Source organism: Uloborus diversus, unplaced genomic scaffold, assembly GCF_026930045.1.
Source record: "Uloborus diversus isolate 005 unplaced genomic scaffold, Udiv.v.3.1 scaffold_17, whole genome shotgun sequence".
Lineage (NCBI taxonomy): Eukaryota > Metazoa > Arthropoda > Arachnida > Araneae > Uloboridae > Uloborus > Uloborus diversus.
The window spans coordinates 1,256,339-1,279,164 of record NW_026558318.1 but is presented as its reverse complement, the minus strand read 5'-3'; the positions used below and the strand labels follow the sequence as shown (position 1 = coordinate 1,279,164).

General features: G+C 31.5%; 1 protein-coding gene across 1 annotated transcript in view; it reads left to right on the top strand.

Annotated features, from left to right (window-relative positions):
• Positions 1-702: 702 nt before the first annotated feature.
• LOC129233107 (AP-3 complex subunit sigma-2-like) overlaps positions 703-22,826 on the top strand; it is a gene marked incomplete at its 5' end in the record, with an annotated part of 23,404 nt that continues 1,280 nt past the window's right edge. Inside the window, 2 exon segments of the mRNA XM_054867166.1 lie at positions 703-774; positions 14,399-14,506. Of these exon segments, the coding sequence (XP_054723141.1) occupies positions 703-774; positions 14,399-14,506 (180 nt within the window).

Sequence of the window (22,826 nt, the reverse complement as noted above, 5' to 3'; positions counted from 1 at the left end):
TTTGAATTAAAGAAAATTCGCCTTGCAACTACGATAATGACAAAATTAAAAAAAAAAAGTATGTATGACAATCTGAAAATTATGATACACCACAAAAACATATCATGAAAATTTGAAGGCAATAGCAACTATATCACCAATACAGGGCTCCTAAATTTATTGAAAACAATATTGAGTGCTCTCATATGGCCGAAAATATTGTTGTTTGCTCTTAAGTTTTTTGATATTGTGTGGTGTTTTTGTTCTTTTCCCATATTGCATTGTCTTAAGGATCTATTAATTTTTATTATTTCTGTGTCAAAAATGAAAAAAGGATATTCATGCATGTTGCTTAATTACTGGGGAGAGTGTGTGGGGGGGGGGAGTCTTTCTTGATGTCTGAAAATAAAGTCAATTGAATCAATCAAAAGATAACTTGATTTGTTTTTCTTTTTTTGCATTTTTATATTTCAAATTATTATCATTTATTACCTTTTTTCTAATCATAATTTTCCCCTACATTTTCCTACTTCATTGTTGTTTAACTCCCCCCCCCTTTTTTTGTTAGAAACTTACTCCAGAGTCTGCTTTAAACAGTTTTGTTTTTTTGTGGAAATTCACTTATTTGTGGAAGCTCACTGTACTATGTACATGACTCATATCATGTTTTGTGCATGATTGTGTTACTATAACAAATTGATTTTTCTCCCCCCTTTAATGCAGGTGTTTGTAGAAACCTTGGACAAGTGCTTCAAAAATGTTTGTGAACTAGATCTTGTTTTTCACATTGATAAGGTATTGCTTTGCTTTTATTAATTTATTTATCTTCACTGCAATGTACATATTGTCATGTTATGTATTAATGCAACTAAAACTAGACGCATAAAATGTACAGTAGAACCTCTCAATAAGGGACACTAATGGGACCTGATATTTTGTCCCTTAAATAGAGGTGTCCCTTATTTGGAGGTGGATGAATAGATGCATGCCATGTACTAAGTAGTATAATATCACTCTAAACATTAACTATTAACATTTATGATTAAATGAAAATGTTTCATATATGCTAAATATAATTTACAATTAATTAAAATTTTTAATACATTATTTAATTAATTAAAATTTAATCAAATTTTGTAATGACAAAGTTTTGTAGTATACAGAAGTAATTTTAAAGTAATGCATTACATATATGTGCTTTATGTTATGTAATTTACAATGTAATACTATGTGAATTACAATTAATGTTCAAATTTTTAGTTTTATATAACAAAGCTTAATGGTTGCTGTGCTCTCTCTGTCAGCCCTGAACCTACTTGACTAAGTTGTTGAGAGGGTAAATCACGCATGCTAATTTCAGCAAGTTTTTTTTTACTCTACATTACTTGTTTCCTTCACATATGTTTGTGTCAAACTTAACCACAATTCATTTTTAGAGGAAAAGTGAAACTTGAATTCAAGTAAATTCACTATTTCTTACGCCCTTATACATTATTTTTTTGCTTTTTTTTTAGCTTTGTGACTGTCCCTTAAACAGAGTGTCCCTTAATGAGAGGTAAATACATGGAAGTCCCTATTTAAAGGGACTGGGACCAGAAAAAATGTCCCTTAATTAGAGGTGTCCCGTGTTCGGAGGTGTCCCTCCTTTAATAGAGGTTCTACTGTATATTTACTTATTCATCATATGTTATTTCTCATCATTGGAAATGCCACAACCAAGGGTGCCCACCTGGGGAGGGGAGAACATGGTACATACTGCGGTATTGAAATTTTTTGCGGTATTTTTTTCATTTTGGGGGGGAAGGGGGTCTTTCATATTGCAGGGGGTGCCCCCCCCCCCCGCCATATTGAACAATATATTATAGCAGGGGAGCCCACCCACCCTAAGGTCATCCTAGCCCTTAGGGTGGGTGCGCTACCAGGGCCCAATATAGGCTGATTTTGCGATCGTTTTTCGGTACCTTCACAAAAATCTTGTTTTGAAATAGGTACTTTCACAAAAATCAAGTAATAAAATCAGGTAGCTTCACAAAAACATCGAAAACTTCACAAAAATTCGCATTTTAAAATATAAAATTTGTTTCTCTATTTAAAACAAAATTTACTTATAACATGAAATTCTAAGCAGATTTATATGAACAATCGCTTAAATAGCAATCCTTTTGTGGTATTTTAACTAATTTTTAGCCGTTTCTCGACAAAGTGTATTTATACAATATTATCGCAATCTTTTAACATGTTTTGGGGAACCGTTTTTCTCATAATTTCCAATATTGTACATAGTACATAGCCCATTAAGCTGAAATTACGATGGTATTTTTGGTACTTCTTAGGTTTTTAGCTCCCCCCATCTCCAAAAAAAAAAAAAAAAAACCTGTTAAAAATAATACTAGATGACATTTACACTTTTCAAACTAAAATTTCACTTGTTCTACTTCTCTTTTATAAAAATTAGGATGCCTCTAAAAGTTCACAAAAACAATGCTGATAAAAAAAAAACTTTCACAAAAATGGAATGATGCAATACTTTCACAAAAATAGGTAGCGAGAAAAATATCCTGGATTGGCCCCTGGCTACCCTGCCATAACTTCTTCAATGCTTCCATAAGCTTCATAAGTAGGGCATCATTATGAAGGTTCTCAAATTGTATGAAGGTTTATAGATTTGTGCCTGACTTCCAAAGGGTGACGTATATCTCGGCAGAAATAATTACGGCTAGCTTTTTTATAGTTTATTAACATATAAACATACCTACCAGCTTACCCATACAATGTATGCTTTTGTGCACTGTTGTGCAGTCGTAAATTGTAAAATTGAGCTCTTTTTAAAAAATTTTCACCAATTCTGACGGTTATTTTTTCATAGTTTATTAACATATAAGCATACCTGCCAGCTTACCCATATAATGTACGCTTTTGTGCGCTATTGTGCAGTCGTAAATTGTAAAATTGAGCTCTTTTTTAAAATTTTTCACCAATTCCGACGGCTATTTTTTTATAGTTTATTAACATATAAGCATACCTGCCAGCTTACCCATACAATGTATGCTTTTGTGCGCTATTGTGCAGTCGTAAATTGTAAAATTGAGCTCTTTTTAAAAAAATTTCACCAATTCCGACGGCTATTTTTTTATAGTCTATTAACATATAAGCATACCTGCCAGCTTACCTATACAATGTACGCTTTTGTGCACTATTGTGCAGTCATAAATTGTAAAATTGAGCTCTTTTTAAAAAATTTTCACCAATTCCGACGGCTATTTTTTTATTGTTTATTAACATATAAGCATACGTGCCAGCTTACCCATACAATGTACGCTTTTGTGCGCTATTGTGCAGTCGTAAATTGTAAAATTGAGCTCTTTTTAAAAATTTTTCACCAATTCCGACGGCTATTTTTTTATAGTTTATTAACATATAAGCATACCTGCCAGCTTACCCATACAATGTATGCTTTTGTGCGCTATTGTGCAGTCGTAAATTGTAAAATTGAGCTCTTTTTAAAAAAATTTCACCAATTCCGACGGCTATTTTTTTATAGTCTATTAACATATAAGCATACCTGCCAGCTTACCTATACAATGTACGCTTTTGTGCACTATTGTGCAGTCATAAATTGTAAAATTGAGCTCTTTTTAAAAAATTTTCACCAATTCCGACGGCTATTTTTTTATTGTTTATTAACATATAAGCATACGTGCCAGCTTACCCATACAATGTACGCTTTTGTGCGCTATTGTGCAGTCGTAAATTGTAAAATTGAGCTCTTTTTAAAAAAATTTCACCAATTCCGACGGCTATTTTTTTATAGTTTATTAACATATAAGCATACCTGCCAGCTTACCCGTACAATGTATGCCTTTGTGCGCTATTGTGCAGTCGTAAATTGTAAAATTGAGCTCTTTTAAAAAATTTTCACCAATTCCGAGGGCTATTTTTTTTTATAGTTTATTAACATATAAGCATACGTGCCAGCTTACCCATACAATGTACGCTATTGTGCAGTCGTAAGGTGTAAAATTGAGCGCTTTTTACATTTTTTTTCACCACAATTCCGACGTTTTTTTAAATAAATAAAACTGAATTTCAACTATTAGGAATGTTGTTATTTTACTAATCAATTCTTTTTTCCCCGATACTTACTTATATTAAACTCGTACTTCTCGGAAAATAATTTCTCGTGTTTGACATTTTAATCCTTTTACACCTTATATGTATTTTGATATTTTTGATGGTTGGAAGTTTTTAACATATTGATGCCTTAGATTATCTTATAGTAATTTTTATTGTTATAAATAATAAATTCGGAAGTTATTTTAACATATACTACCTTATACTAGCTTATTATTTTCTTTTAGTTTTTGTTTTCAAAACATTCTTAGGTTTAACACATACTTTGCAGAAAATCACATCAGTGAAATAAATATTCAATTGGAAATTTTATAGAAGTTAAAAATGTTAATTAAAATTAAATAAAAGTACTGGAGCATGCAGTGATATTAATATGATTAACTCATATTTAATGTCTCATTTTTATTTTACAATGTGCTACTGTCTTTATAGTTTTGTAAGGAAAATTATATATTACAAATATATATAAATAATAATATATTTGTAAGGAAAATTATGTACGGAAAATTATAATTCATAATACTGTCTTTATAATAATAAGTATATAAGGCAAGTTGGCAGGTATAATATAAGAAAACGTAAGAAAGATTTATAACTCGAAGAGATGAAATCACACCCAGAGCAGCGGTGGGAATCGAACCCACAACCTCCTGCTGGCAAAACCACTCAGAAGCAGAGGTCTTATTAAAAGTTTTTTTTCCACTTCGGAGAAGAATAACAGAATTCTATTCTTTTGTTGTTTTATTATGCAGTTTTTTAATGTATAGCATTTCAAACCAGAGGTACATCCTTATTAGTTCAGTTGGTTAGAGCTTTGTACTAATATCACAAGTACTGAATTTAGTGGTCCTAGGCAGCTTGTAAATGTTAAACCTTGCATTATTAGGAATAATTTTTATAAAGCAATTGCAATGGTATTAGTAATTGTTTCTGTAGTTGCATTTCAAAAGCAACACAACTCTTCTCTAGATGGTTTAAAAATGAAGTCATAAATATACAATTTAAAATAAATCTGCATGAATTAAAAAGAAATAACTGCATTTTTGCATTGATTAATTCAGTATTTTGTTTTTATCAATACTTTTTTTTTCTAAACTTATCTCCTTTTCTAAATAATTTTTTTGAAACTGTCCAAACCTAAAACTGTCTAAAGCTAAATACTACATATTAAATACATTTCTCGTCTAGATAATAAACAAATGAACAATGTCTTCTCTAGATGGTTTAAAAATGAAGTCATAAATATACAATTTAAACTTTCATGAAATTAAATCTGCATGAATTAAAAAGAAATAACTGCATTTTTGCATTGATTAATTCAGTATTTTGTTTTTATCAGTACTTTTTTTTTCTAAACTTATCTCCTTTTCTAAATAATTTTTTTGAAACTGTCCAAATCTAAAACTGTCTAATGCTAAATACTACATATTAAATACATTTCTCGTCTAGATAATAAACAAATGAACAATGTCTTCTCTAGATGGTTTAAAAATGTAGTCATAAATATACAATTTAAACTTTCATGAAATTAAATCTGCATGAATTAGAAAGAAATAACTGCATTTTTGCATTGATTAATTCAGTATTTTGTTTTTATCAATACTTTTTTTTTCTAAACTTATCTCCTTTTCTAAATAATTTTTTTGAAACTGTCCAAACCTAAAACTGTCTAAAGCTAAATACTACATATTAAATACATTTCTCGTCTAGATAATAAACAAATGAACAATGTCTTCTCTAGATGGTTTAAAAATGAAGTCATAAATATACAATTTAAACTTTCATAAAATTAAATCTGCATGAATTAAAAAGAAATAACTGCATTTTTGCATTGATTAATTCAGTATTTTGTTTTTATCAGTACTTTTTTTTTCTAAACTTATCTCCTTTTCTAAATAATTTTTTTGAAACTGTCCAAATCTAAAACTGTCTAATGCTAAATACTACATATTAAATACATTTCTCGTCTAGATAATAAACAAATGAACAATGTCTTCTCTAGATGGTTTAAAAATGTAGTCATAAATATACAATTTAAACTTTCATAAAATTAAATCTGCATAAATTAAAAAGAAATAACTGCATTTTTGCATCAATTAATTCAGTATTTTGTTTTTATCAGCATTTTTTTTTTAAAAACTTATCTCCTTTTCTAAATAATTTTTTTGAAACTGTCCAAACCTAAAACTGTCTAAAGCTAAATACTACATATTAAATACATTTCTCGTCTAGATAATAAACAAATGAACAATGTCTTCTCTAGATGGTTTAAAAATGTAGTCATAAATATACAATTTAAACTTTCATGAAATTAAATCTGCATGAATTAGAAAGAAATAACTGCATTTTTGCATTGATTAATTCAGTATTTTGTTTTTATCAGCACTTTTTTTTTTTTCTAAACTTATCTCCTTTTCTAAATAATTTTTTTGAAACTGTCCAAATCTAAACTGTCTAAAGCTAAATACTACATATTAAATACATTTCTCGTCTAGATAATAAACAAATGAACAATGTCTTCTCTAGATGGTTTAAAAATGTAGTCATAAATATACAATTTAAACTTTCATGAAATTAAATCTGCATGAATTAGAAAGAAATAACTGCATTTTTGCATTGATTAATTCAGTATTTTGTTTTTATCAGCACTTTTTTTTTTCTAAACTTATCTCCTTTTCTAAATAATTTTTTTGAAACTGTCCAAATCTAAACTGTCTAAAGCTAAATACTACATATTAAATACATTTCTCGTCTAGATAATAAACAAATGAACAATGTCTTCTCTAGATGGTTTAAAAATGTAGTCATAAATATACAATTTAAACTTTCATAAAATTAAAGCTGCATGAATTAAAAAGAAATAACTGCATTTTTGCATCGATTAATTCAGTATTTTGTTTTTATCAGCACTTTTATTTTCTAAACTTATCTCCTTTTCTAAATAATTTTTTTTAAAACTGTCCAAATCTAAACTGTCTAAAACTAAATACTACATATTAAATACATTTCTCGTCTAGATAATAAACATTTGCATCGATTAATTCAGTATTTTGTTTTTATCAGCACTTTTATTTTCTAAACTTATCTCCTTTTCTAAATAATTTTTTTTAAAACTGTCCAAATCTAAACTGTCTAAAACTAAATACTACATATTAAATACATTTCTCGTCTAGATAATAAACAAATGAACAATGTCTTCTCTAGATGGTTTAAAAATGTAGTCATAAATATACAATTTAAACTTTCATGAAATTAAATCTGCATGAATTAGAAAGAAATAACTGCATTTTTGCATTGATTAATTCAGTATTTTGTTTTTATCAGTACTTTTTTTTTTCTAAACTTATCTCCTTTTCTAAATAATTTTTTTGAAACTGTCCAAACCTAAAACTGTCTAAAGCTAAATACTACATATTAAATACATTTCTCGTCTAGATAATAAACAAATGAACAATGTTTTTTAGTGTGTATAATCATAAATATGCACTGGGGAAGACACAACTCATTGTTTACATCTTATTATTAAACAAATCTTTCAATATTAGAAAGTTTCAGATAACTACCATACTCATCATCATCTTTATTGGCTTGACAACACATTGCGGGTCCTGACTTTTCCCATAAGTTTCTTCCAGTTGGATCTATTTTTACTTCCTTTTACAAAAAAGGAAGTATTGTATTCGCGAAAAAATTTTCACTCAAAAATCGACCTTAATTTCCATTTTTCTCGACCCCGAATGAATGTTGAGTTTTTTTTCGACCCGACCACACATGGATATGTGCCTAGGAACGTACAGACACCCCAAATATTCATTTTGATGACTCCCGAGTTAATTACAACGAATTTTCTCGTGACGTCTGTATGTACGTACGTATGTATGTGTGTATGTGTCTCTCATAACTCAAAAACGATACATCCTAGAAAGTTGAAATTTGGTACGTAGACTCCTTGTGGGGGTCTAGTTGTGCACTTTCTCTTTTGGTTGCATTCGGATGTTCCTAAGGGGGTCTTTTGCCCCTTTTTGGGGGGAAATCATTGTTAATTTTGATGTAAACTCAAGTGGTGTTATAATTTGTTGGAAACTTGGCGATATATTGGCAGTCTTTTGGTCGCCAAGTTTTGTTACCAACTTGGCGACAAATTCGGCGATTTTTTTTTTTTAAAATTTGGTTTCAATTTGGCCATTGTTGGTGATATTTAGAAAGTAAACAATGGAATCACATTAAAATTGCCAATAATGGGGATATGATATTAAATTGGAGTAAAAGGAAGTCATGTGATGCACACACACATCAGCTCGTTTGCTTTATTTCTCCAATTTGGGGATTTAATAGGTTTAAAGTCTTTTTCCAAGCAATCCAGCTATCGAATTTTTGGTCTTCCTCTCTGACGTTTGCCTGTTGATCTTGCATTTAGGATCTTAAGAGGGATTGATTCAGGGGACATATGGATTACATGTCCCGCCCATCTCATTCTTTGCAATTTAACTTTTGCACTTTAATGTATTTTACTATGTTCATATCTTAATAGCATCTGTACAACTCGAAGTTATACTTTTTTCTCTATACTCCATTTACTTCACTTTCCCAAACAGGGCCCAATACAGGCTGATTTCGCTACCATTTTGCGGTACCTTCACAAAAATCTTGTTTTGAAATAGGTACATTCACAAAAATCAAGTAATAAGATCAATAGCTTCACAAAAACATCGAAAATTTCACAACAATTTGCATTTTAAAATATAAAACTTGTTTCTCTGTTTTAAACAAAATTTACTCATAAAATAAAATTCTCAACTAGTTTATATGAACAATCGCTTAAATAGAAAAACTTTGTAGTATTTTAACTAATTTTTAGCTGTTTCTCGCCAAAGTGTATTTATGCAATATCATCACAATCCTTTAACATATTTTGGGGCACGGTTTTTCTCGTAATTTCCAATATTGTACACATTACATAGCCCATTAAGCTGAAATTACGATGGTATTTTTGGTACTTCTTAGGTTTTTAGTTCCCCCCTCACCTAAAAAATGAAACCTGTTAAAAATAATCCTGGATGACATTTACACTTTTTGAACTAAAATTTCACTTGTTCTACTTCTCTTTTACAAAAATTAGGATGCCTCTAAAAGTTCACAAAACAATGCTGATAAACAAGAACATTCACAAAAATAAAATGTTGCAATACTTTCACAAATATAGGTAGCAAGAAAAATATCCTGGATTGCCCCCTGCCAAACATGCCCCGTAGAATTTTTCTTTCGAAGATTGACAAAAGATACTTGTGCTTTTGGTTCATTGCCCATGCCTCTGAATCATACTGCCATAATATTAATCTCTTATTCTAGTTGCATGAAAGTTTCACAATTTTGCTTTAGATTGACTAAGAACGATACAAAAGAAAAATAAATAAAAATAAATAAATAAATAAATTTCAGGCTTCAGAGTTAATTATAAATCTACAAGTTGACTTCTAATATTTCTTGTAACTTCAAAATATCAATTTAAAGAAGCCATCCATTTTTATTTCCTTTTACAAAGTAAAGGAAGTAGTGTTACTTCCTTTTACGAAGTAAAGGAAGTAGTGTATTTGCAAAAAAAAAAAAAAAAAATCACCCAAAAATTGACCTTAATTTCCAATTTGCGTGCCTCTGAATGAATATTGAGTTTTTTCTCAACCCGACCACACGTGAATAATAAGAACATATAGACACCCAAAATATCCATTTTAACGATCCCTGAATTAATTACAACGAGTTTTTACATGACGTCCATATATACGTATGTATGTGTGTATGTGCGTATGTATCTCGCATAACTCAAAAACGGTGTGTCCTAGAAAAATTAAATTTGGTACGTGGACTACAAGTGGGGTCTAGTTGTGCACCTCCCCTTTTGCAATCGGATGTACCAAAGGGGGCTTTTTACACCTTTTTGGGGAGAAATCATTGTTAATTTCAGAGCAAACTCAAGTGGTGCTATAATTTGGCAAACACTTGGTGATATATCGCCAAGCTTTTGGTGGCCAAGTTTTTTCGCCAACTTGGCGTTTTTTTTAAATTTTTTTATCTGGTTCCATTTTGGCCACTATTGGGTGATATTTAGAGAGTAACCATTGAATCATATTAAAATGTCCAATATTGGAAAAATTAATCTGTTAAACCTTTTTTTTGCTTCTGTTTGCAACAAAGTTGAGGTAAAAATATTTATTCTTTGCTTACTCCAAGACCCTATTATCATTAAATTGGGGTAAAAGGAAGTCATGTGATGCACACATTAGCTTGTTTACAAAGTTATTCATCTTTAGAAAAGCCAAATACAGTAGAAGACCGTTATAACGCACACCTTGGGACCAGAGCGTTTGTGTTATACAAGTTTTTGCATTATATAGATCATTTCACAAATTTTGAAACTAATATTCAGAATATATTTATATATTAGCACTTCAGAATGAGTTTTAGCTGCAATGAGTATTAAAGCACCAATATTACAATTAGTTATTCGCAAAAAAATATGTTTCACAATCAAAATCCTGCACTTCTGCTAGCTTCATGGTTTGCATAACAGCTGCATTTTCAAGAGCCATCTGGTATTTTCTGTTCACTATGAGTATTAATTTTCAATTTAAAAGCTTTGAAATAAGATGGAAAGATGGAAAAACTTTCAAAATTTAATTTGCCTAACAATTTTTATGTTTGCAAAGCAAACCAGAGGGATTTTTTAAACTTCAAAACCTATTGTTTACTTCTGAAAAGTAGTGCGGTTTATAGAGAATTGCGTTATACAGGTCGGCGTTATAACGGTCTTCTACTGTATAGGCTTCCTTTCCTGTTTACTTTGTAATTTTCTCTGCAGGCCAGTACAACACATTTACAAACCATTATGGCTTGTAACATTGTATCAACTTTGCCACAGTAGCAATTTTTGTTTCATTTTATGAAGCAGGTTAATGAAAGGAAAAGTACTTATTCAGTTCTAGAAACTGGCTAACATAACGCCACTCTTCAAGAAAGGGTCTAAAGCTAATGCCGGGAATTATAGACCTGTAAGTCTGACTTTAGTGGTTTGTAAGATTTTCGAAACTTTGGTCAAAATTAATACAGTAGGCGCCGCTTAATGTGATCACTTGGGGACAATTATAATTTGATAACAATAACCAAAAAGAATCCAGGAAACACAAAATAATGATTTTTTTCCAATTAAGGTGCCTTTATTTTGGCAACCTCAAATTAAAATCACAATGACTCAACTGAACGCAGTTTTAAATTATAAATTAAATTAACAGAATGGAAATATCTGAATTGTAAAATGTTAAAGCTAAATTATGCAATATTTTATCACATAGTAATAGGTGAAGTAAAATATGACTGTTTTCCCTGACCTTCGTAAACCAGTTTCAAAGCACATTCTGCTTTTCTATCTTTTCCAACATGGTTTTGCTTGTTGTTTAAATTTTAATTTAACTTCGCTTTGTTTCCAATCTCGACACAATTCTTTAATAGTTTACAAAGTAATGGCAACAATGGAGGTCCTACATCAATGCCTGCAACATGTCCAGCGACTGAATTTTTTTAGGTGCAAACAAAAGTTTTCTTAGGAGGAGTCTGTGGTCACTGGGGGGGGGGGGACTTTCTGTAGCTTCATTCCTAGAAAATTTTTAAACTGCTATTGAAAACCACAAAATGCTACACAGAAAGTGAGTCTCGTCAGGGTTTGCCTATGTATTTCTGTTAATTGAGGAACGAAAATGGGGAAAAAATTGAAAGTTTATGAAAAAGTGATAACAATAAACGAAGACACTGATTACAATATCCAACTTTTTTAACGTGTATTAACATACAAGTGTGCTGGGACTTTGTGATTCTGATAACATTAAGTGAATGATAACATTAACCGTGATCACGTTAAGCGGCGCCTACCGTATTATGAATTTCTTAGAAACTAATAGACTGTTGACTAGTTTGCAGTGTGGTTTCAGGAAAGGTAAATCGTGTGCTACTAATTTATTGCATTTTTACAACAAGGTTACCTTGGCTTTAGATAACAAAAAGTGTGTGGATGTTGTTTACATTGATTATCAAAAAGCTTTTGATAAGGTACCGCATGTTGCTCTTCTCAGCAAATTAGCTGATGTAGGAATGGGAGGAAAAACTTTACTTTGGGTTAGAAATATGCTGACTGGAAGGAAACAGTAATTGTGAGGGAAAATCATTTTAAATAGAGTGATGTTTTATGCATTGTTCCTCAAAGTTCAGTTTTAACGCCTCTCTTGTTTATTATTTTTATGAATGACATCAACGAGAATATTTCTGGAAGTATGAATTGTTTTGCTTATGGTATAAAAGTTATGAGGATTGTAGAAAAGGAAGAACAGGTAAAACAGCTTCAAGAGGATTTAGATTATATTACTAAGTGGGGTGTGGCAGTTAAAGTAGGGAAATGTCAAGTGCTGCACTTAGGTCATGGAGCTAAGTGTACAAGTTATCGTTTACAGGGTTCAATCATTAGTCAGGCAGAAAATGTTATTGATCTGGGTACCTTAATAAATCTGGATTTCATGTTTAGTCAACAGTGCAGCATTGCAAGTAACAAAGCCAACAGAATGCTTGGGTTTATCAATAGATCTATTTCAAACAAATCTAAGAAAGATCTTCTGTCTTTATATAGGAGTTTAGTAAGATCCTATTTGGAGTATGCTGTGCAGTTTTGGTCGCCTTATCTGAGGAAAGATATTTGTGCATTGGAAAGGGTTCAAAGAAGGGTAACTAGACTAGTAAAGGGACAAAATCTTTTAAAATCAGTTTTCCAAATTCAATGTAAGACTAAAGTTTTTCTAGTTCATCTAAATCATTTTTATGAATTGCTTTCAAAATGGTTCTTGTAACAAGTTACTTTTACAATAATATGTTTCAATTTTTTTTGTACATTCTTTTTTGCATAATATTTTTCCTAAACAAAACATATTTTTCATGCAATGTACTGACAGCCCCATTGTCCCATCCTTATTTGGACTCATCAGTCCATACATAATGAATAGAAACCAAGCTAGAGGTAGATATCAACTCATTGAAGCTGAGAGTCAATAAACTGGTGGAGAAAGTAAATTAGTCTCACCAGCATGATGGAATAACTGGGCTGTCAGTATATTGCATGTAGCCCTGACAGCCTTGCCTTAGCCCTGACTTTGGGCCGGCAACTTAGTACTTGAAACATGTTTTGTTTCATTTACTTTTTCTCTCTTTTGACCAGAAAACTTTGAGAGTACAGTTGGCTCTCTGTTTAACGACGCTCTATTTAACGACTTTCTCTATTTAACGACGGCTTTTCGCGGTCCCAGATGGTCCACTATAGTGTTAAAAGCATTCTATTTAAGGACGCTTTCTACTTAAGGACGATTTTTTACGGTCCCTTGAAAGTCGTTAAACAGAGAGCTAACTGTATATAAGAAATAAATGAATATCTTTGTGCTGAAGTGTAAAAAAATTAATATACCTCACAAAATTAATTGAAAACATGTTTGTTTGCTTCCTTTTTTTTTTTTTGGCTAATTGGCATTTTTATGATTAATTATTTAAGATTTGATGTTATTGAATTTTTAACTTGTTGCAGCAATTTCACTTCCTTTTATTAGAAGAATTATCGAAGTTTATTACATAAACAAATATTTTTTTAAACTAGGGACCTCAGCCTCCTGCTCGCTAACCCCTGTGTGCCAACTACAGTGGCTTAGTGCTGCTTGCGGCAGATGATAATTAGTGATCTTAATGCTTTTTTTCTTGGATATCCTGTATACTTATTATGAATCCATATCTCTGGCCTCTTAAGGTTTAGAAGAGCAAGACAGGGCGGAATAACTTTTCCTGAACGTTTAGTATCTAACAGTACCAGTATTGAGCTTGTAGGCTTTGACAGTCTAGATGAGGTATGGTTACAGACATGCACAGATTTTAATAGTATAGATGATGGTAAACTTTTAAAAAATTTGAACTTGAGGAATTTTTGATTCCCCTATAACTCCCTCAGTTTTAAGTTTCACTTTTTTCTTTCAGTTTATAACAGAACTATATTAAGTGCTTTAAATGCTATTGGATGTGAATGAATTAATACTTCTGAAACATCAGAAAAACTACAAATTAATTTTGTCTTCAACTGGTTAAAGCTGTTTTTAGTTTTAAAGTATGCTCAGTTATTTTCGGCATTTCATTCCTAGAAATACATTATTTGAATTATATTGATTTGAAGCTTTTAAAGGTTCATCCTAATGTATATCCATCTATTTTAATTTAGGTACATCATGTATTAAATGAAATTATCACAGGTGGTTTGGTGGCTGAAACTACAATGCCAAATATTTTACAAGCTTTTGAGGAGCAGAAAAAGCTTGAAAAGAATGAGGTAAAGATCTTTATGTGCTCTTGGTGTGATTCTTGAAGCTCTAACTGTAGATGAAGCACCTAAAAGCAAAGGTTATAAGTGCCTATATTAAAGAACTGGTTATAACCAGTGCAAATGGTAGGAGGAACTTTATTTGTTTTGTGGCAAGGAAATGTATCCCATAAAAGGTGCTCTATGTGCAGGGTTGGCAAGTTTTTGCCGGGGGCGGAAAAAACCATGGAAAAAACCACGGTTTTTACCGTCCGGCAAAAATAGGTTTTTGCCAGTTTTTGCCAAAGTGGCAAAAATAGATTTTGTGTTAACAACTTACGGACAGTTTTTTTCCTTTTATATAAAAGTAAAAGCATGAAAAGATTTTGATAAAAGGCTTTGCCATTTTCTGTAGAGTGAGCTAGTATTACTAAAAAGTAGAGTGAATATAGAATGCACATATTGATCAGCTTTTTTTTCTTTTTAAATTCTTCTCTTGGCTATCCATTTTCCCAGTAAGTGAGAAAAAATGCATTATTTCTTTAGTGAGGAAAAGTTAATATTTTTCTATATTCAAGTAAATATTCTGTTATTAATTAAATAGCTTAAAAATCTTAGTGGGATAAAAAAAGTGATTAATTAAATATATATATATATATATATATATATATATATATATATATATATATATATATATATATATATATATATATATATATAATTAGAATTCAATCTTTTAATTAATTTACTAAGCTTAAGTAAACATTCTTTGTTTTAGCATTGAAGGAATTGGCTCATTCTGAAAAATTTGTTTTAGCAAACATTTAAAATCTTAAGTTTTGCAATCCCAACATTTGTTTTTTATTTATTTTTCACCTTATAAATTAGAAGTAACATGGAGAGACATAACTAAAATATTAAAGTGCATTATTTATATTATATTGTCACTATTTCTTGATTAATACTATAATGCTACTTTATTTGCAATTAGGTTTTTGTCATTTTTTCCATTTTTGCCGTTTTTTTTCCATTTTTGCCATGGTTTTTTCCACTGTCCCGGGAAAAATACCTTTTTGCCGGCAAAAAACCCAACCCTGTCTATGTACAAAGTGTATTGCAATTCCTTCCAGGGTTTGGAAGGCTTATTAAAACGCATTACAGTCAAACCCCATCAACACGAAGTCGCTTGATGCGAAATTTCGTTTAGAGCGAAATAAATGCAATTCCCTGTCAGATAAAGCTACAAATTAGTGTTGAAACACTCTCTTAACATGAAGAGGATTTAGACAAAATCCTGCATAAGACAAAGAAAATTTTAAGATCTTGAAAAAAAAAAAAACCATACTTTTACATGAAATTACTTTTGAAAGTCAAAAGATCTACAGTTGAATGCAAGCAACATGAGTGGCATCGAGAAAATTTCTCTCCTTGTGTAGAAAAATCAGGAAAACTACTTTGCTTCAAGAATGTACAAACTTTAGCTGTAAACTATGCTTAGAGTAAAACAGCTTGAATAAACAGTAAAATCTTCACCAAGTGGCTGACAAAACTAGATTTAAAATTTCATCGTCAACAAAAGAGAAAAAAAAGTCTAATTCTCTACACCTGGTCTGCTCATGTAGTGGTTTAAGGTTTAAAAGCGATAAAGTGTTTTTTTACCACTCAACACTGCATCAAAAATCCAGTCTTTTGATCAAGGAAAAATCAGATGTTTGAAAATGCATTGTCGTCAGTGCCTTGAAAAAGTAAGGGGGGCCAGATCATGGGTGCACTCGCAGCCCCCCCCTCCCTTTCATTTTGGGGGAAAAAAAAGAAAAATATTTAAATTTCTTAAAATAACTATTTGTGTTAAAAAAAAAATTCATTTCAAACACAGGACAAGCTGCAAAATACTTAATCTTATAAGTAAATCACAAAAGATATTAATAACATTCAAGCTATGTAAAATAAACAACGTATAAGCAGGGTATTGGATTCTTTGGCAATGGTCTTGGCAAATCTGTGCTGTAAATATTGAGGTTCAATGCGTTGACGTTGAGCAAAGAGAAAACACACACATACAGGTAATCTCCGGCAATGTATAAACCACACCTCATCAATTTTTTAACAGATAATCCGCGGATTATACGCAGAAAAATACGGTAAAATCCATTTTTTTTTAAATTTCAAGCATGTATGCAAAAATAAATAAAATAAAATAAATAAAAAATTAACAAATTATTGTCTGGAAAAGTTGAGGGGGCTCGGGCCCCCTCTGCCCCCCCCCCTTACGAGCCGCCACTGACTGTCGTAGATAAATGGTGCAAATAGCCATTGTCTGTTTCAAATTACTTGTGTTTCTTACTTAAACTATTAATTTTATGGCTTGAGTTTTCATTTTTGTACAAAGGTACTTTGGTTCCTATATTTCCTTAGAAAACAAAAAACCTTGTCTGCTTGCACAAATCTGGTAAACGTCGAAATCAGTTAATGGGAAATTTGGTCAACACAAAATATTTTGGCATCCCCGTCGAGTTCTTGTCGACGAGGTTTGACTGTACCAATACAGCAACTTTACTGTATTGGTACAGTAGAAGACCGTTATAACACCGACCTGTATAACGCAATTCTCTATAAACCACACTACTTTTCAGAAGTAAACAATAGGTTTTGAAGTTTAAAAAATCCTTCTGTTTTGCTTTGCAAAAATAAAAATTGATAGGCAAATTAAATTTTGAAAGTTTTTTATCTTTCCATCTCATTTCAAAGCTTTTAAATTGAAAATGAGTACTCATAGTAAACAGAAAATACCAGATGGCTCTTGAAAATGCAGCTGTTATACAAACCATGAAGCTAGCAGAAGTGCAGGATTTTAATTGTGAAACATATTTATTTGTGAATATCTAATTGTAATATTGGTGTTTTAATACTCATTGCAGATAAAACTCATTCTGAAGTGCTAATATATAGATGTATTCTGAATATTAGTTTCAAAGTTTGTGAAATGATCTATGTAACGCAAAAACCTGTGTAACGCAAAAGCTCTGGTCCCAAGGTGTGTGTTATAACGGTCTTCTACTGTAATATGTTTTACCAGTACTTTACTGGAGGAAGAAACTTCAAGTTTTGTTTCCCAAATGTTCGATATGTGAATCTTTAGTAATGCGGCAGATATCAAATCTAATGTCTAATTCTTATTCCACTCCCTGTAACATGTCAGGATGAATAGTAGCAAATATGGTTCTAATCTTTTGGCAAGAAATCAATCTCCAAGTGACCAGGAAGCTTGTTATTGAGGAAATGGTGAACCTCTATCAGATTATGGGGTGAGGGGTTGCCCATTGGTCGTGACATGTTACAGCAAGCAGAGTTGGCTTTCTGCCGGCAGAAACTAGTTTTTGCCATGCCAGTGGCAGAAACTGGTTATAACCGGTAAAAACCGGCAGAAACTGGCAAAAACTTTAAAATGTCTTTAATAACTCAAGTAATTAGTAATGATAATAGAAAAATTTGAATGATACTAAATTCAAGGAACAGCAAATTGAATTCAAGGAAGGTATATTTGTTTAAATAAACTAAAAAACTAAACATCATTTCATCATTTAAAAAAATAAAATCCCACGCTAGTGTCCTTGATTTAATTCTGAAAGGGAACTTTCCAATTGCAGAGGCTCGTAGTATTTGGATTAATTTAACAAAGGATAAAAAATCATACAGGGGTGCTTAGGAAAGAGGAGTGACATACAAAATCAAACAGGCATTACTGATTGTAATTTGCTCCCTTATATGCTTCCTCTAAATATGTGAGTGAAATTATCATGTCATGTGCTTCAAAAGGAAAGTGCCAGAATTTTACTTCCATAAATTTTGTACCTAATGTCACAGCTTTGCAAAACAAATTGGCCCCATTTCTGAAAACTTATTTTTCCAGTCAAATTTTTACCACAACCCCAGTTACTACATGGTGGACCAGTTATACAATAGATGAAAGTTTCATGAACATTGCTTGCTTCTTGATGCATTGTCTGCTAGCTCTTCTGTTTTAAGAATATTCTAAAATTTCTCATTTGTGCGTTATAAATTGAGAACCTGTTTAGATTTTCGAAACCACCTTTTCTAAGAGGCAATTGCAGGGTCCAAACAATGTAACATTTGTTACAAAGTAACAATTGATTGCACTTTAGTTAACAAATTAATTATTTTTTCCATATATTTTCTACTGTGTGTCAAAAATTATTTTTTTGTTATTTTGTGAGTTTTTGCCCAGTGAGTTTTGCCATTTGATTTTGAATTGTGATAATTTTGTAATAAAATTACAGTACTTAGGTTAACAATTAATTTTTTTTTCCATGCATTTTCTGTTGTATATCAAGCACTAATTTTTCATTTTGTGAGTTTTTGCCAGTTTCTGCCACTTTGCGGCAGAAAGTGGTTTTTGCCATGCCGGTTTTAACCGGTTTCTACCAGTGGTTTTAACCGCCTCGGCAGAAACTTGCCAACCCTGACAGCAAGTGAAGCATCTTGATATCTACAGCATAATGAAAGGTTCACATGCTGAACATTTGGGAAACAAACTTGTGGTTTTTTTCTTCAGTGTTGTTGCTGTATTGGTAATATATTTGTTCAAATAAGCCTTCAAAACCCCAAAGAGCATTGTGACACACCATGTGGAGGAAACCCCTGTTTCTAATATTAGAAAACAATTTCAATAAAAACCTACTTTTGGGTTGAACTTTAATTATTTATATTTTTGCATTTTATATATATATATATGTAAAAGAGCACTTGCATCCTTTTGCTTCACACTACCTCATGGCTCATTCTCAAAAAAAAAAAAAAAAAAAAAAATGCTGTCCCTTGAATTTAGTATCATTCAAATTTTTCTATTATCATTACAATATTTATTTTGTTAAAAAAGAGCATATTCTTCCAGGGTTGGCAAGTTTCTGCCAAGGTGGTTAAAACCACTGGTAGAAACCGGTTAAAACTGTCATGGCAAAAACCAGTTTCTGCCACATTTGCGGCAGAAACTGGCAAAAACTCACAAAATGACAAAAAAAAAAAAAAAAAAAAATTATTGACACACAGTAGAAAATACATGAAAAAAATAATTGTTAACGAAAGCACAATCAATTGTTGCATTGCAACAAACCTTACATTGTTTGGACCCTGCGGTTGCCTCTTAGAAAAGGTGGTTTCAAAAATGCAAACAGTTTTTTCAATATAATGTGCACAAATGAGGAACTTAAGAATATTCTTGCAACATAAGAGTTAGCAGGCAATTCATCAAAGAACAAGCAATATTTGTGAAACTTTCATCTGTTCTATATTTTTTTAAACTGATCCACCATCTAGTAACGGGGAAAGTGGTAAAAATTTGACTGGAAAAATAACTTTCGAGAAATGGGGCCAATTTGTTTTGCAAAGCTGTGACATTAGGTACATACAAAATCTAGGTTAATATTGGCAAGTAAAATTCTGACACTTTCTTCTTGAAGCACATGATAATTTCAATCACAAGCAATTTAGATGAAGCATATAAAGAGAGCAAATTACAATCAGTTCTGCCTGTTTAGTTCTGTATGTCACTCCTCTTGCCTAAGAACCCATATGATTTTTGTCCTTTCTTAGACTAATGCAAATATTATGAACATCTGCAATTGAAAAGTTCCTTTCCTAAACTAAATCAAGGAAATTAGCATAGGATTTTATTTTTTACAATGATAAAATGAAGTTTGATATATCAGTTTATTTAAACAAATATCATTTAGTAATTACTTTAAAAGTTAAGTAAAGTTGATTAAAGACACTTTAATGTTTTTGCCAGTTTCTGCCGGTTTTCACCGGTTATAACCAGTTTCTGCCACTGGCACGGCAAAAACTAGTTTCTGCCGGCAGAAAGCCGACCCTGTATTCTTCATATATGATTTATTGTTTTCAAGATTTTAAAACATTAACACAACTAATAAGCGTATCAATAAACTGAAATATGTTATAAATTTTGATTGCTTCCTTTGGTGTTCCATCATCATGATCAAGGACTAGGCTAAAAGTGTTTTTGTTTTTAAAAAAACCATTTTCTGGGTGTCAGTCTCTTTCATCTTCTATTAAAAGGCATCTTTCGGTAGTCTTCCTGATGTCATATGTTTTATATGTAGTTGGGGGAGTAAAGGACAAAAATCAATGTGATAAAAAGAGGCCACTTGGTAGGAATGTTGTTTATGATTGTAAAATGAAATTAAGACCCAGAAGCACTTTCAAAAACCCTTTAAATCCAAGATGGCGGTGTTTTTCAAAATGACTATCCATATTAGAGTTTCTTTAATATATGTCGTACAAAAGAGGTTTTTTATATCGAATTATAGGTTTTTCTGGTCACAGATTTCATTTTGTATGTTGAAAATATGCTAAATGTTCGTTTTGGTGCTTTTTTAAGTATAATTTTATTACGTACAAAAGAGATTACATGCTTTTCAAAGAACCTGTATAAAAATAGAAAAAATAATAAATGCAAATATGTGCAAAAATATTAGTACTATGTCATTAGTCAAACACTGCTTCATTCTTTACATTAATATTTGCATAATAGTGTGCAGTACAGATCAACACTTTTGCAGCTACACTTGTTGTTGCAGAATTTGCAGGTGCACTTAATGAGGTCAGTGCATGAGTCAGAAATTTCCGGTTACTCCGACCATTTCAGCTGCCAAGATTTGTCATCCAACCTTGTCATTAAGAACTCTTTCCTTGCATCATTTACAGTTACGCTATTACTAGTGGAAAAGTACAGTAGTACTACTACGTACCTTTCAAAAATGTCAAAAATTTCTCTCAGTATAGAAGTTTGAGGTTCCGAAATAAAACACCACAGTTCTTCTTTGAATATCATCCATATCAGGGGCAGATTTACTGTCTATTCAAGGGGGTGGCGGTCAATGGTGGATCCACAAGGGGGTCGATTGGGGCATTCCCCCCCCCTCAAACACATCACAAATAATAGCAAACAACTGTATTTTTACCACTTTAATTCCAAAAATTTTCCAGGAGAGAGTCCCTCAACCTCCTCTCTCCAATGTCAACAAAAATCATCAAACATTTTGAATTTTTAGAGCTTCAAATTTGAAAAAATCGCTGAAGTTAGAATTTTTTTTTTTTTTTTTTGAAAATATCGCTAATGAGGGCCTTCAATAACATTTTTAGAGCTTTAATTCCGAAAAAATTCTGGGGAAGAGTCCCCTATCTCGATTTTTTCCCATAACATAAATAAAGACCCACAAACATAATGTTTTTGAAGCTTCAATATCGAAAAGTTGAGGGATAGCTCCTGAGTCCATCCCCTCCCTTAACGCTACCAAAGATGACCCAACATTGCATTTCAAAGCTACAATTTCAAACAATTTCCGATGGAAAGTTTCAAGCCATACGTCATAAATGATGGTTTACAACTGCATTTTCAGGACTACAATTGCGAAAAATTTCTGGTGAGCTGCCCCTATGTCGTTTTTTCCTCAACATCATTCAAAGATAGTCTAAAACAACATTTATGGAACTCCTACATCTTCCTTTTTTTTCACTACAAGAGATTGGCATGTATGCTAATAGAATCATTATTTTCATCCATGGCTATATTCCTTAAAAAACATCATTACAAACCAATGCACCATTTAGAAATTTGTGCTTGAGTCTTGCATCAAGGAATGGAGCAAGAAAAACCATTAATTCTTCAATGACAATCATCTGTCGATATATTTCACCAGTACTATTCAATTGGGCCAGTCTTACAGAATCCATTGTGATGATGAAATCCTTGGTGGTTCAGTCATTTGTAGGTTGATAGGTTATTATTTAAATATTACAGGAAAAGCCCTCTTGCAGCTTCAGTTCAAAGGAATTTTCTACAACTACAGACTCTCCAATTTTTGTGAGAAAAAGTTCCTGTTCACGTTGAGCGCAACATATTAGACTCCTAAAAACAGAAAATAACATATCTACAGAATTTAACGCTATGCTGTACAGTTGGCTTTCTGTTTAACGATGCTCTATTTAACGACTTTCTCTATTTGACGACAGCTTTTCACGGTCCCAGATGGTCCACTGTAGTGTTAAAAGCATTCTATTTATGGACGTTTTCTACTTCAGGACGATTTTTTGTGGTCCCTTGAAAGTCGTTAAACAGAGAGCTAACTGTATTTAGGTGCTGCATTAACATACTGCTATATAGATGCTCCAAATAACAATGCACAATTTGTCACATAATAAAAAGTCATGAGGATAAAGTGTAACAATATCCAGATCATTGTTACTAAACTTGTGAATTATTTGAGAGTTTTGTAATATGATTATGAAGTGCATGGTGAATTCTATGTCTGGG